Genomic DNA, 12,175 nt, shown 5'->3' on the forward strand with positions numbered 1-12,175 from the left:
AATGGGAGTAACGTTGTGTTATTACAAAACACTGTAATATGTTATATATATAATATTTAAGTGAGATTTTAGATTTACTAATATTGTGACTAATTACCTTTAGCTCAGCATAAGCATTAGACAGTTCCAATAATTTTGCTCTGACAATATCGGCTTCTCGAGGATTCTGTAGCGCTATTTGTTCACCTGATCTGGTAAGTTTCCGTTCGTTTTCAGCTAAACTGGTTACTTGTAATTCTTGTAGCGCGTGCTTCTGTAACAATTCTTCTACTGCCATTAAATGAATTCCAATATCGATGGAAGACAAATCGATTTTCAATTGTTGAATGCTGGCGTTTGTGGTCTCAATTTCTCTCAATATTGCCAGAACGGTGACCATCCTGTCCAAATTAATTTTATGTCTCTGTAGTAATTCAATTAACTGTTTCCACTGTTTCATTATTTCCGCTTCCCGTGCTTTAACGCGTTCTGCATTCCGATATCTTTCTCTAACTAGTTCGGAACACATATGGGTTAAATCATGAACACGTTCTTCTCTAGCCATTATATCTGCACTGATGGCTTCGTGTTTCTTAACAGTGGCATCAACTTGGGATAAATTTGAACCATACTTGGCATCAGACAATACCTGAATCATTTCCTTCAAGTAACCTTCTCTTAACACGCTCTTTCTCTCAAATTTGTAATTCAGTTGCTCCAATCTTTGTTGACGCAGAAGTTCGTTTCTTAAAGCAACTTCTCTATTATGTTCTGCTTTTTCTAAAACTTCCCAAGCTCGTTCTATATCTTGAACTAGTTTGCCATCAGCTGGATTAAAAAGTGGCTGTTTGAGTTCCTTTAATTGAGTGTTGATGTTAAAATACAGTGCTTCGATTTCACTCCTTTCCTTGTATTTTGGTGGTTTTTCTTGAGTTCGATATTGACCAAATGCTAATAAGAGACTTTGAATACCTTCCAAGGAGTTGGGAAATTTTCTGTCTTCTAGTTGTACTATTTTGGCGTTGATCCAATTCAATAAATCAGTAGTAAGTCGATCATAATTTATCTTCATCTTATCTGCTTGTGCCATCTGACCAATAATCTATAAAGAACAATAAAATCTAATATTTATAATTCTAATATTTTATTTATGAATCCTACCTTTGCAATTCTCCTGCCAGATTTTTCTTCATTTTTCATTCTTGCAAATGTGTGGTAATAAGAGGCAACGTACGTCATGATACTTTTCTCGTCAGGTCTATTAGTATCAACATCTTCAGCATCTAGCAAACTCGGTATACCTAACTCATTATTGGCCACGTTAAAAGCGTGATTCAGATTATCTACGTTTTTATTTCCAATCAAGTTATTATAATCGAACAAGTCTGGTCTATGGGCATGAATTAAAGCGTTGAAGCCTAGCCCAGTTCTCCACGAAACTGAGAAATCTCTAATCTCCACTCCAGGGTATCCATGTGTTTTTCTTTGAGCCCATAAAAGAAGTGCATCCTTCGCAGATTTCTTTTCGGAACTTTCATTTTCTTCATCCTATATTAGCAATTCAAAACAACGATTAATAAGATTAAAAAGGTTACAATAAACATTAATGAGGTGTTAATGCGCACTGATTTCAGATACCCAGTGAAAACATTAGTAACATATTTATATTAGGAAGTATTAAAGTAAAAAATATAACACCTTGAATTAAATTGAATCCTTTAGAAAATTCCTGAAAAAGATATTATAATCTATTATTTTTAATTTTCTTATTCGACATTTTGTTGAAATCAAATGAAAATGGAATACAGTTCTCAAAATTCATTCGTTTTTTAAACTTCCCTATAATGAACGTCCTACATGTTTTGTTAGAAAAATGCTTCTTCCCATAATAAAATTACATTTAATTGGTTAATATTGCAATTAAATATTAAATAACTAAGATCATAGTTGCACTTGCATATTGATTTATGAAACAAGGAACCTATTATTATCAATGCAAAGTAGGGATACCGAAAATATAAATCGATTTGCTGTGGCAGCTTCTTTAATGGTCATACAAAATTAAAAACCTTAAATGTATTGTGACAAGAATGTGCTAACCGACTGCAACATCAACTGAATAACTGGACTAAAAATTACTGGCGAAAAGAGATTACTATGTTGCAAAACGTGTGAAAGATACACTGTTGCATTTCACATGGACAATTTTTCAACATCCGGGCATTCACCAAATCTATCCAAATTCATCAAAAAAGTCCTCTTATTAACAGGTTTTCGGTCCGACGCAGTATGATCTAGTTGATATACGTTATTTAAGAAGTGCGAAGATGGGTAGATGAATGGTTAACTATAATAGAAAGTTACCTGATTTTAATTTGTAGTGTTTCTTCAATGACAATGACAATTGAATTTCAAAGACAAATGGCTCCGAATTTATCTTAAATATTGAAATTTCAATATATTGATTCCACTAAATATATTATTATATCTAGTCTATGATTTAAATTTGTCAAACGAAAGTTTTTATGTTATTTATAACAATTACTAATACTTCAAATTAACTACTTAAGTAATTTTATTTCTCGATAAATTCCAAACGTGTTTAGTTGGTAAATATTGCCATGATATAAAAATAATTTGGTTTTGTCTAATAACCGTCAATAATGTTTAAAATATAGTTTTAAGGAAATAATTCCAAAAAAGCCTGTTCAATATAATATTGTACAGGATTAATATATAATATTAAGTCATGACATCAACGTCTAGTCTCATTATGGTATGTATCAATATTATCTTTGAATGCATTTTTATATTCATACGTACAGATAACAAAAGCTAAATTCTTATCGTTATATTCCAATTTTTGCTAAAACTTTAAACGTTTTAGTTATTTTAAATTTGAAAAATATTTGAAATGTAACACTTTTATTTTGCAAGAAAATAATAACATATAACATGTCTTATTTATTTTAATATTTTGATATAATTAACATTTTCTATTTTTAAATATGTAGTAGTTTTTTTTATTTATGTATTTAATTAAGAGATTTTTGATAGTGAGACTGAAAATTTACTCTTTGAGCGTTGAATACATACCAATGCAACCTCAATATTCTGAATTTGGAACCTGAGGATGATCGTCCAAATAAGACCGAGAGTCAATCTGGGATTTCCATCGACGATATCTTCTGCACCAATACTCTCTAGCCTGACTTTGGTAAGTAAAAACGACAAGCTCTTGTTAACATTTTCGATTTTGTGCACGCGCATTTTTCCATTGTTAGGTTTCCCCAATTTTTCTCCAGATATAGTCTCCAATAATTTCAATAGTTTTTTGCCATCACTTAAATCTGTGAACAGATCGACCACTTCCAAACCGGCCTAGGAATGTGAATTAAATCAGATCTCAACAAAATCGTATATAAAATTAACTGAATACCTTTGATAAATATTGATTCATCCATTTTGTAAAGGTCTTCTTTTGAATACCCAATCTCTCTTCCTGCAAGACCTTGATGCGGCCTTGCTCGAATTTATGAACGTCATCCCTTTGACTCATGCTGGTTCTGCTTTCGGACGAATAGGTTGTTGTTTCATACTGCAAAGAACCAGCTGAAACAGAAAAAAAACAAACCTTTGTTACTAATGTAACGAGAGCTTATTATATAATTGTCAACCTTAATTTAATTAAAAACAGATTTTTTGGTTAATTTTACGGTATTTATATTATAGAATATCGTGCATTTTAATCGTAATTGTATTATTTTGAGTATACATGAATTCACATTTTTAATTTTTAATATCTTTTATTTAGTTATTTTTAGTTTCTTTTATTTAGTTATTATTTATTTAGTTGTAGTTTTTATTGAGGGTGAAAATTATAATGAAAAGTAGTCTTTTAAGGAAACATAAAATATAAGTTAAATATTGCATGTTCTATATCATATGTCTTCAAAAATTCAGATTTATAAATTAATTTTAACGTTTAAATTCTAAGATTTCTATTAAAAATGTAGAGAATGGTTATCACATGAATTAATCGAATAAAACAACATACAATTGTTACATACAAGCTACAATTGCGATGTGTTTGATGAGGCATCAAATTAACCAATTTATTGATTACACTGTTTAACATGTTAAGAAAAATTGGATCCGAAACTCCAGATGCTTTGGGATTCAAACCTATGGCGTTTTGGCAACGGCGCTAGTCTAGTTCTAACCATTACCCTCAATGCCAATAGCGTCGGTTAATATAAAAAAGATCTTTGTGATGAGCCTATCGTCAATTAATGTAGTATGTCGGATATGAAACACATCGAAGCTTTTAAGAAAATCAGATTTAAGATAAATAAAATAAAAAGATTACAAAGATATAAAACGATACATAAAATATATCAAAACTAATCTTAAAAATCAAAAATTTTATTTAAAAAAACACATGAATATTTAAATTCCAAATACGGTTGAATAAATTAATAAAAAATTAAAAGAAAATATTCCAATTCTTTTTGTTAATTTTTAGTCTCATTATCAGCTAAAGGTATATTTGGACTTTCTGCCTAAAATGGGCTTCGAACCGCAGTCTTCGATATTAAGCCTACCGACTGGCGAGTTACCTTAGAGACCGTCCCCGAAAACATCCGGTCTCACCTAGCCTATGTTAGTTACTGGCCTGACTGAGATGTCAAAAATATTCCAATTGATTAAGCAATAATTTAATTTTATTATAACGAAGCTAAAAATAATACATATTTGAAAATTCTAAAAAAATTAATTAATTAAAATTAAATAAGATCATAAGATTAATTAAAATTCGAATTCTTTTCCTTTAAATTATGGAACATGCATGATGTTTATAGCTAAGACTGTAAATTGAACATTGGTTACTTAAATCAATCAATTCACATCCAAAAATATTAATTGTTTTTTTAAATAGTTGAAAAATCAATAAGAAAATGACAAAATATTTCCAGCATAAATAATATAAAATATATTTTATCAGTAATACATTTATGAGTGTTTTCACTGATAGCAATTAATACCATTTTCGAATTTGATCTATAAAATATATTATCTGATAGAAAAGCTTATAGCAACTTCTATATTATGTTATCTAATGGAAACATGTTTAAATTTACGAAACTGAATACGATAATACAGTAATTCTTAAGATATAAATTAATTGATCCATTACGTAATACACCACTTGATTGATGAGTTTAAAAACGATCTAAACAATTTTAAAAAATCCAAAGAACAAATTAATCTGTCCTTTATTGAAGTCCGTTAGTTGAAGCAAATTTAATTATATTGAATATAAATCAGATTAAGCTAGTTACTGTCCTATAGTTTTTTAAAGTAGATTGTTGCGACGATTTTAATCATATTGATTAGCATCAGACCTGTATGTGCTTAGCAAAATTAATTTATAGAACAACGAAATTTCAGTTCCAACAAATATATATGGCCGTTAGTTTTTGGTATAAGATTATGTAATATTTATACTTGTATTAACATTTTATCATTATTTTAGTCAGTACATACTTGTAGAGATTGTATATCGGTACATCTGGTTTTGTGTATTTTTATTTTAATCGATATTGACAGATTGTGTTGAAGGACATATATCAAACAAAATCAAGTGTTTTGTGCGAATAAACTAACATCAATTATTTATACCTTAAATATATATACGCTACGTCTTATATACATATATGTCATTACAAAAATGACTGCACTGAAAATAGAGATATTTTTACTAAAAATTGAGCATATATTTCAGACAAATTTGAAGTTTATGTAAAATAGTTAATATTTCAAAACTGCCTTGTTAAATGATGTCCAGACTCATAAGATGGCGTCTTAAATCAAACAATTTTAACCGCGATTGGTTGCATCTATCTCTTTGTATTCAAAATGAAGTTGATATAAATTTTATGTATTAAAATCAATAACTCGAATTAAATCTTCATTGGCTACTGTAGAAGTCTATCAGTTAACTACAATTTGTTCAGTTGTGTATTAATTACTGATAAAACGCGTAAATCTGAAAAGTCGCTCCACGAAAAACCTTAGTCTCGAAGAAACTTAATCTCGCTGTTATTACAGTAATAATAATCTAACAAATATTTTACCTTTTGTTTATGTTGCATGTTCAAAAGATATTTTCCTAATAAAATAACCTTTATTTTGAATATAATAATTTTACCTGCAAAACAACACGTTAGGCATACTATATTTTATAGGAGATTCAAAAAAGCGTACGAAAAACAATTTACTAATATTTGTAGTATGACAACGCTTAAACTCTTCAGATTTGCAAGATTCGGCTGCATCTGACTACCATGTCCCGGTTAATGCAATACGCCTTAGTAGATGTCCGAAATTTAGTCGATTATTTATCACCTCGAAGCTTGTAAGATTTTTTTTCTGTTTTCTTTTCAACGTAACTTTGTTTTATTAGAACAAAACACAATTTGCGGGAAGCGCTGATTTTTACTTTAATTTGATGGAAGGTGCAGCTGATGGACATCGATGATGTGTTGTGGAGCATGTAATGAACATGATCCATCAATAAAAAAATCTAGTGCTGGTCCCAATTTTTTAAAAGCACTATTACAACTTAATATATCTTAAAAGGATAATTGATAAAGCACCTGCCTAAAAATACCCAAATAGACTTGATAATTTAAAGTTGATATGAGTAGATTATAAAGTATGAACACTGCTAATTGCTAAAACAATTTATATATCTATCTATTTATAGTGAATATGCCGTGTAGCGTTACTTCGTGTATCTTGTTTGTGCAAGTACATTTTCAAAAAAAAAAACTATTACACACGTTCAACCAATAGTTCAGTTATCAACAGAATTCAATTATTGATAGAAATTTCTTCCGTTACATTTTTCATCGTTATATTTTCGGGATTTCTTTCAATAATTAGGGTGCAATTTTAGAATTCGTATTATTATGTATACTCTATGTCTTAACTATAACATATAATGCATATATTAAGAAATAGCATACGCAACTGCAAGGAAACCGCAACAAGTTCTGGAGTAGTAATTATAAACAGTGGTTACAGAAATCAGTAGAGCGCTGACAATATATATTTGGAAATGAATTATGTTTCTAATTAACCGTTAATAATGTGTTATTTCGATGGTTTAGTTTCGCAGAGCTCCAAAGTGCAAAAGTTAACTGTTTGAGTTGATTCAGTGCATATATTCATGACAATATTCAGCACTTCCTCTTGACGCTTAAAAACCATCACTAATATCAGTAATAACAGATGAAAAGGTAATAGTTGTCATAGAAAGACTTTTGCAGGGCTTTTCGAAAACTTCTACACTGACTGGATCCATCAATTGAAATTTCGTTTAAAATAAAATCATTTTCACAACTTTATAGCTTTTTCATTTGCGTTTTTATACATTTTATTATATACTGCATTAAATTAGGCTAGTTAAGTTGTTTGGTTACAATGCATTGCGTCAGAATCCATCTCTATACTCTGAGGCCTTCCTAACTCGGTGCAGGTTATTAACTATCATATTCTGATTTAAGCCTCAGTGTTTGTAAACTCAGCATATGATATATATTTTGTGAACACCTGTTGAATTTGTTACAAAATATAAATAAAAATTGAATATCAGTTAATGCTATGATTAGTGCTGGTGAGTAATAGTTTATTTCAAGGTATGACATGGTCTACTTTAAATTCTGCTGTGTTTCTAATTAATCTTTATTTAAAAGATAAAAACCCTAAGCTGTGTTATAGGGAATATTAAGTCATTTTTGTTCATATAGTGATTATCGCTCATTAAACTGATATCAGGTAAGGTTAACGTAATTAGACAACTATCAATAATTCAGGAACTTTGTTGGAAAGTTGTTTTACCAGGGCCGATCGAAACTTGTCAATTAAACTTGATATATATTTGTTATAGATATTAATTATTCGTTACGAACACAAATTTATATAGTTACATAACTTAATTAGATTTTTTTATAAACAAGCAAAAGATTCAATTAGAGTGTAATATAGTAAAATATAGATAAAAAATACAAATATAGGAAGAACAAACACAAAAATTAGAAAGATAAGAAAAAACTCTAAGAAATATGATAATGGAAATTGCAAAACAGATTAAAATAGAAATGGGAAGAAAATGGGTATGAAGAGTAATGAACAGAATAGGCGACGTCCTGAGGGTCAAGACGAAACTAATAAAATACATAAAATACAGCTCACAAAAATCTAAGACATTCGAAGAAAAGAAATATTGCCTTGCAATATTCCTGGACATCTCACAAGCTTTTCACCGGGTATGGCATCTGGGATTAATCTACAAGATGTGCAAATTGCTACCGCGCAGAGTCTCGCATTCTCAACGCTTAAACCTATTTCGGCTGGAGTTCCACAGGGTAGTTTCTTGGAACTACTCCTATATCTGCCGACGACACAATTATAATGGTAAAAGATGTATGCCTGGCTAAGGCTGTAGAAAACGTACAAGTAGTGGTTAACAAGATCTACAAATTGACTAGACACTGGAAAATACAACGTAATAGCTCCAAATTTAACCATGTTAATTTCAAAATCCTAATTATATCACATGACGGGTGACGGATGACATGACTAAATAATTATATAATCCCGGAATATATCTCGATGGTAGGTTAAATTGGAAACATCATGTTAGACAAAAAGCAGAGTAGAATAGACTCAAAGGCAAGCAACACTACTGGTTAACCGGAAGATACTCTCAACTTGTCCTAAAATCAAAGGGATTGGTTTATCAGTCAATCATAAAGCCAATTTGGACCTATATTGTGCAAATATGGGGTTGCACTAAAACATCAAACCAACTAGTAATCCAACTCACCCGAAACAAAGTTCTACGATTAATTACCAATGCTTATCGCTACTTTATTAACGAAGAGCTGCACGATGACCTCGGAATCAAATCAATGGATACACGAAGTGATCCAAGATTTCACCTTAAAACATGAAATAAATTTAGTAAATCACAACAACGTGGACGCAATACAGCTACTGGACAACGCGCAGAAAATCAGAAGATTGAAGCGAACCAAACCATACAAACTTGTTTAGTGTGTAAGTATACTCCTAATTTTAGCTTAAGTAGATTAGTTTTATTTTAATTTGGGAAATACATACTGATGTATTAATCCCGTACTCAACTTACTTGTGTATTAATGCAAGTATAACAGAGCAGTAGTAATAAATTAATTTGTAGATTACGATTGTACTAAGCATATCTAATTAGGATTTAATTAATAAAAAATAAATAAATAAATATCTAGATAAAAAATCAGAGATATTCGGAAACTATCAAAGGACAAAGGCAATCGGCCAATAACTGTAAAATCAACCACTAACTAGAAGATGCTATCAACGAAAGAAATCTTAACAGTAGCATAAATACGAAACAGACAAATGAAATAGGGTAATCAGTATTTTCAGTGAGCAAGGAAAAATTAATATAGGCTAATTAGTATATTCAGTGACCAAGGAAAAATTAGTATAGTCTATTCAAAGTTTTTTTGTACATATGTTATGCAGATATTTAATGTATTGTCGGCCGTAATTTGTAAATTCATTTCAGTATCAGACAATATTTTCCTTTTCATTTTATTCTAGTTAAAAAGAGACACAATACTGTCTGATTAGTTCGATCGCGTAAATGCATGAGCCTGTCAAAGTCGTACGGTTGTCAGACGTATGCAAAATTCTTGAAAGCAATAGTGATAAGAGATAGAGATAACTCTAACCTATAAACTATTGTGGCTGTATAATTAACTGTAGTTTTACATGTTAAAATAAATTATATTTGATAACGTTTTTGTTCAATTATTTTATTTAGAATAGAATTTTGTTATATATCAAAGCTCAAGTGAACTAAAACTCAGTGTTGATACGGCAACATTGCGACGTTTTAACGTCAAAAATTTAGATGATGTATGTAGAAAAATAATTTTGAATACATTATAGTAAAGTTTTTAAAAGTAAACCAAGAGAAAAACAAGCTATCTAAGACAAGAGAGCAATGTAAATAGCACGTATAATATAAGAATGATATTTTTTTGTAAAAGAACGTCAATTGCCTTAGTACTGAATTTCAATATCTACTAAAACATCATACAAGCTAACAGATGTTTTGAAAAATTGGTATTCACAAATTTTTATGATATACAGGTTAAGTAAATTAAGAATTTTTCAAGCATTAGATGTATTATAGAGTATGAAATCATTAGCGTTACAATTACAGAGATTTTTGTGCTACCATAACACTTGGGTAGGAAAGTCGCGTAACGCTGTAAAGAAAACGTCGTTTTTTTTTTCAAAACTGGCTTTTTTCATCAATCATCAAGAGCATCGCAGTCATTCCTGCTCCGTCATTCCCGTAATTATTCCGTTAGAGCACAGCTCTAACACTTCAATACTACTTTTGTAGAACAATTTAACGTTTGCCTCGAAAGAACTGCTACCTGTTCAGATGAAGTATGTTTTGATTCTGGAGTAAAGTGATGGATCCATGTTTCATCCATTGTCATATATCGACTCAAAAATTTCGGTTTGTTACGTTTAAACATAGACAAACACTGCGTAGAATCATTAACACGTTCATTTCTCATATCTTTACGATGTTAGCTAACTCACGCAATTTTACTTTTCGATCATTCAAAACAATTTTGTGGATTTTTTTGATGTTTTCTGGTGTTACCACCTCATTTGGACGTCCACTGCGTTCAGCTTTCTTTTGAAGGCTACTAACTGAAAAAGCGATGAATGTAATCATTTTAAATATATTTAATTAAAACGAATATATTTTTATTTAAATTTAATATATGTTATTTATTGTTTAAATTTTGATATCGCTATACTAATATTGCCTTACTTTTTAATTTATTATGACATGTGTACCAACGAATTATTTGTAAAGCAAATCTTGATAAACAAAATCTGTATCAATCGTAATTTGAAAAAACAACTATAAATAAAAATGACACATGACGAACTTTTGAATGAGATCTCTTATCGAAAAAATATGAATTGAAAATTAATTTGATTGTGATTGTAATATAACAATGCAATTTGAGAGACCCCCGAATAAACAAAAATAAGGTTATAAGTATAGTTATAAGTTTTAATATTTTGAATATATAATATGTTTGTATATGCTAAATATACGCAAAAACACGTATTTACATATCTTATCTAATCTCTATATTCGTAACACTTTCATGTATATAAGCTGTCTCGAAGAAGCATGTACAAAGTTTTGTTAATAAGGGCGGGTAGGTGCTAAAATGGAATAAAACAAACTGTCTGAAAGGCTCTAACTAAATTTGAAAGACCTATACGTACAAAAATTAATTTAAATGTTTGTAGGTGAATTATATATTGGAAAAAAATATATAAAAGGCAAAATCCGCCAAATCGAATTTGGAAAGTCGACTTGAGAGTTGTGTGTCGAAAATTTTAGCATATTTTGTCAATTATTCTGTATAAAGCTCATAGAAAAAACCCAAAACTAATCTACGATAATACTTATTCCTATAAATAACCATTTATATCTAAAATATGATATTTAGAAAATCGATTATGAAAGAGTTAAGAGATAGGGAGTATATAAGTATGTTTACTTGGAATTTTCATAGAGATAAAACAATATTATTTGTAATAGATATCCTTAATGAGAATTAATAATTAATATATTAAGTATATACTTTAAGATATCAAATATTCCAGAATAATACTTTACAAATACCCGGTTTCTAATACCATTACATTAGCTAGCGTTAACTCACACCAGACCATCTTGACCATTCATGTTAAAATGCCCCATCACATCACTCTAATCTAAATCTAAATCAATAACTGTAAGTAAGATTTGCTTTAGTGAAACTATTCGTCTCAAGAGAATGGTATTATGGGACGATAACTCTTGGTTTATAACATGATAATTATCCATTATCACTATTCATCTCATTTATCCTCATCGGACCTTCATCTTCAACATGAAAAATGTTCTTTTCGTACATGGTATATATATATATATATATATATATATATATATATATATATATATATATATATATATAATAAATGGCACAATATATCTGTTCAATCCACTATCATCAGACCGACAGTATATTTGCAA

The 12,175-nt window shown here is 29.6% G+C and overlaps 1 protein-coding gene and 1 long non-coding RNA gene across 15 annotated transcripts in view; one reads left to right on the top strand and one right to left on the bottom strand.

Annotated features, from left to right (window-relative positions):
* Window positions 1-12,175, bottom strand: part of kst (spectrin beta chain, non-erythrocytic 5 kst) — a 127,452-nt gene that overhangs the window by 14,797 nt on the left and 100,480 nt on the right. For all 14 annotated transcript variants that reach the window (XM_076394283.1, XM_076394282.1, XM_076394281.1 and 11 more), the window contains exons 2-5: window positions 3,419-3,591; window positions 3,076-3,360; window positions 1,141-1,527; window positions 98-1,081 (exon numbers count right to left, since the gene is read on the bottom strand). In XM_076394283.1, coding sequence (XP_076250398.1) covers window positions 98-1,081; window positions 1,141-1,527; window positions 3,076-3,360; window positions 3,419-3,538 — 1,776 coding nt within the window. In that variant the 5' untranslated portion in view covers window positions 3,539-3,591. The remainder of the gene's footprint in view (window positions 1-97; window positions 1,082-1,140; window positions 1,528-3,075; window positions 3,361-3,418; window positions 3,592-12,175) is intronic.
* The window catches only part of LOC143190153 (uncharacterized), a 121,593-nt gene that overhangs the window by 14,436 nt on the left and 94,982 nt on the right, over window positions 1-12,175 (top strand). The gene's annotated exons all lie outside the window — the stretch shown is intronic.

This window comes from Rhynchophorus ferrugineus, unplaced genomic scaffold (assembly GCF_030347505.1).
Source record: "Rhynchophorus ferrugineus isolate W39M unplaced genomic scaffold, kcgeb_rfMv2 rfM2, whole genome shotgun sequence".
Lineage (NCBI taxonomy): Eukaryota > Metazoa > Arthropoda > Insecta > Coleoptera > Curculionidae > Rhynchophorus > Rhynchophorus ferrugineus.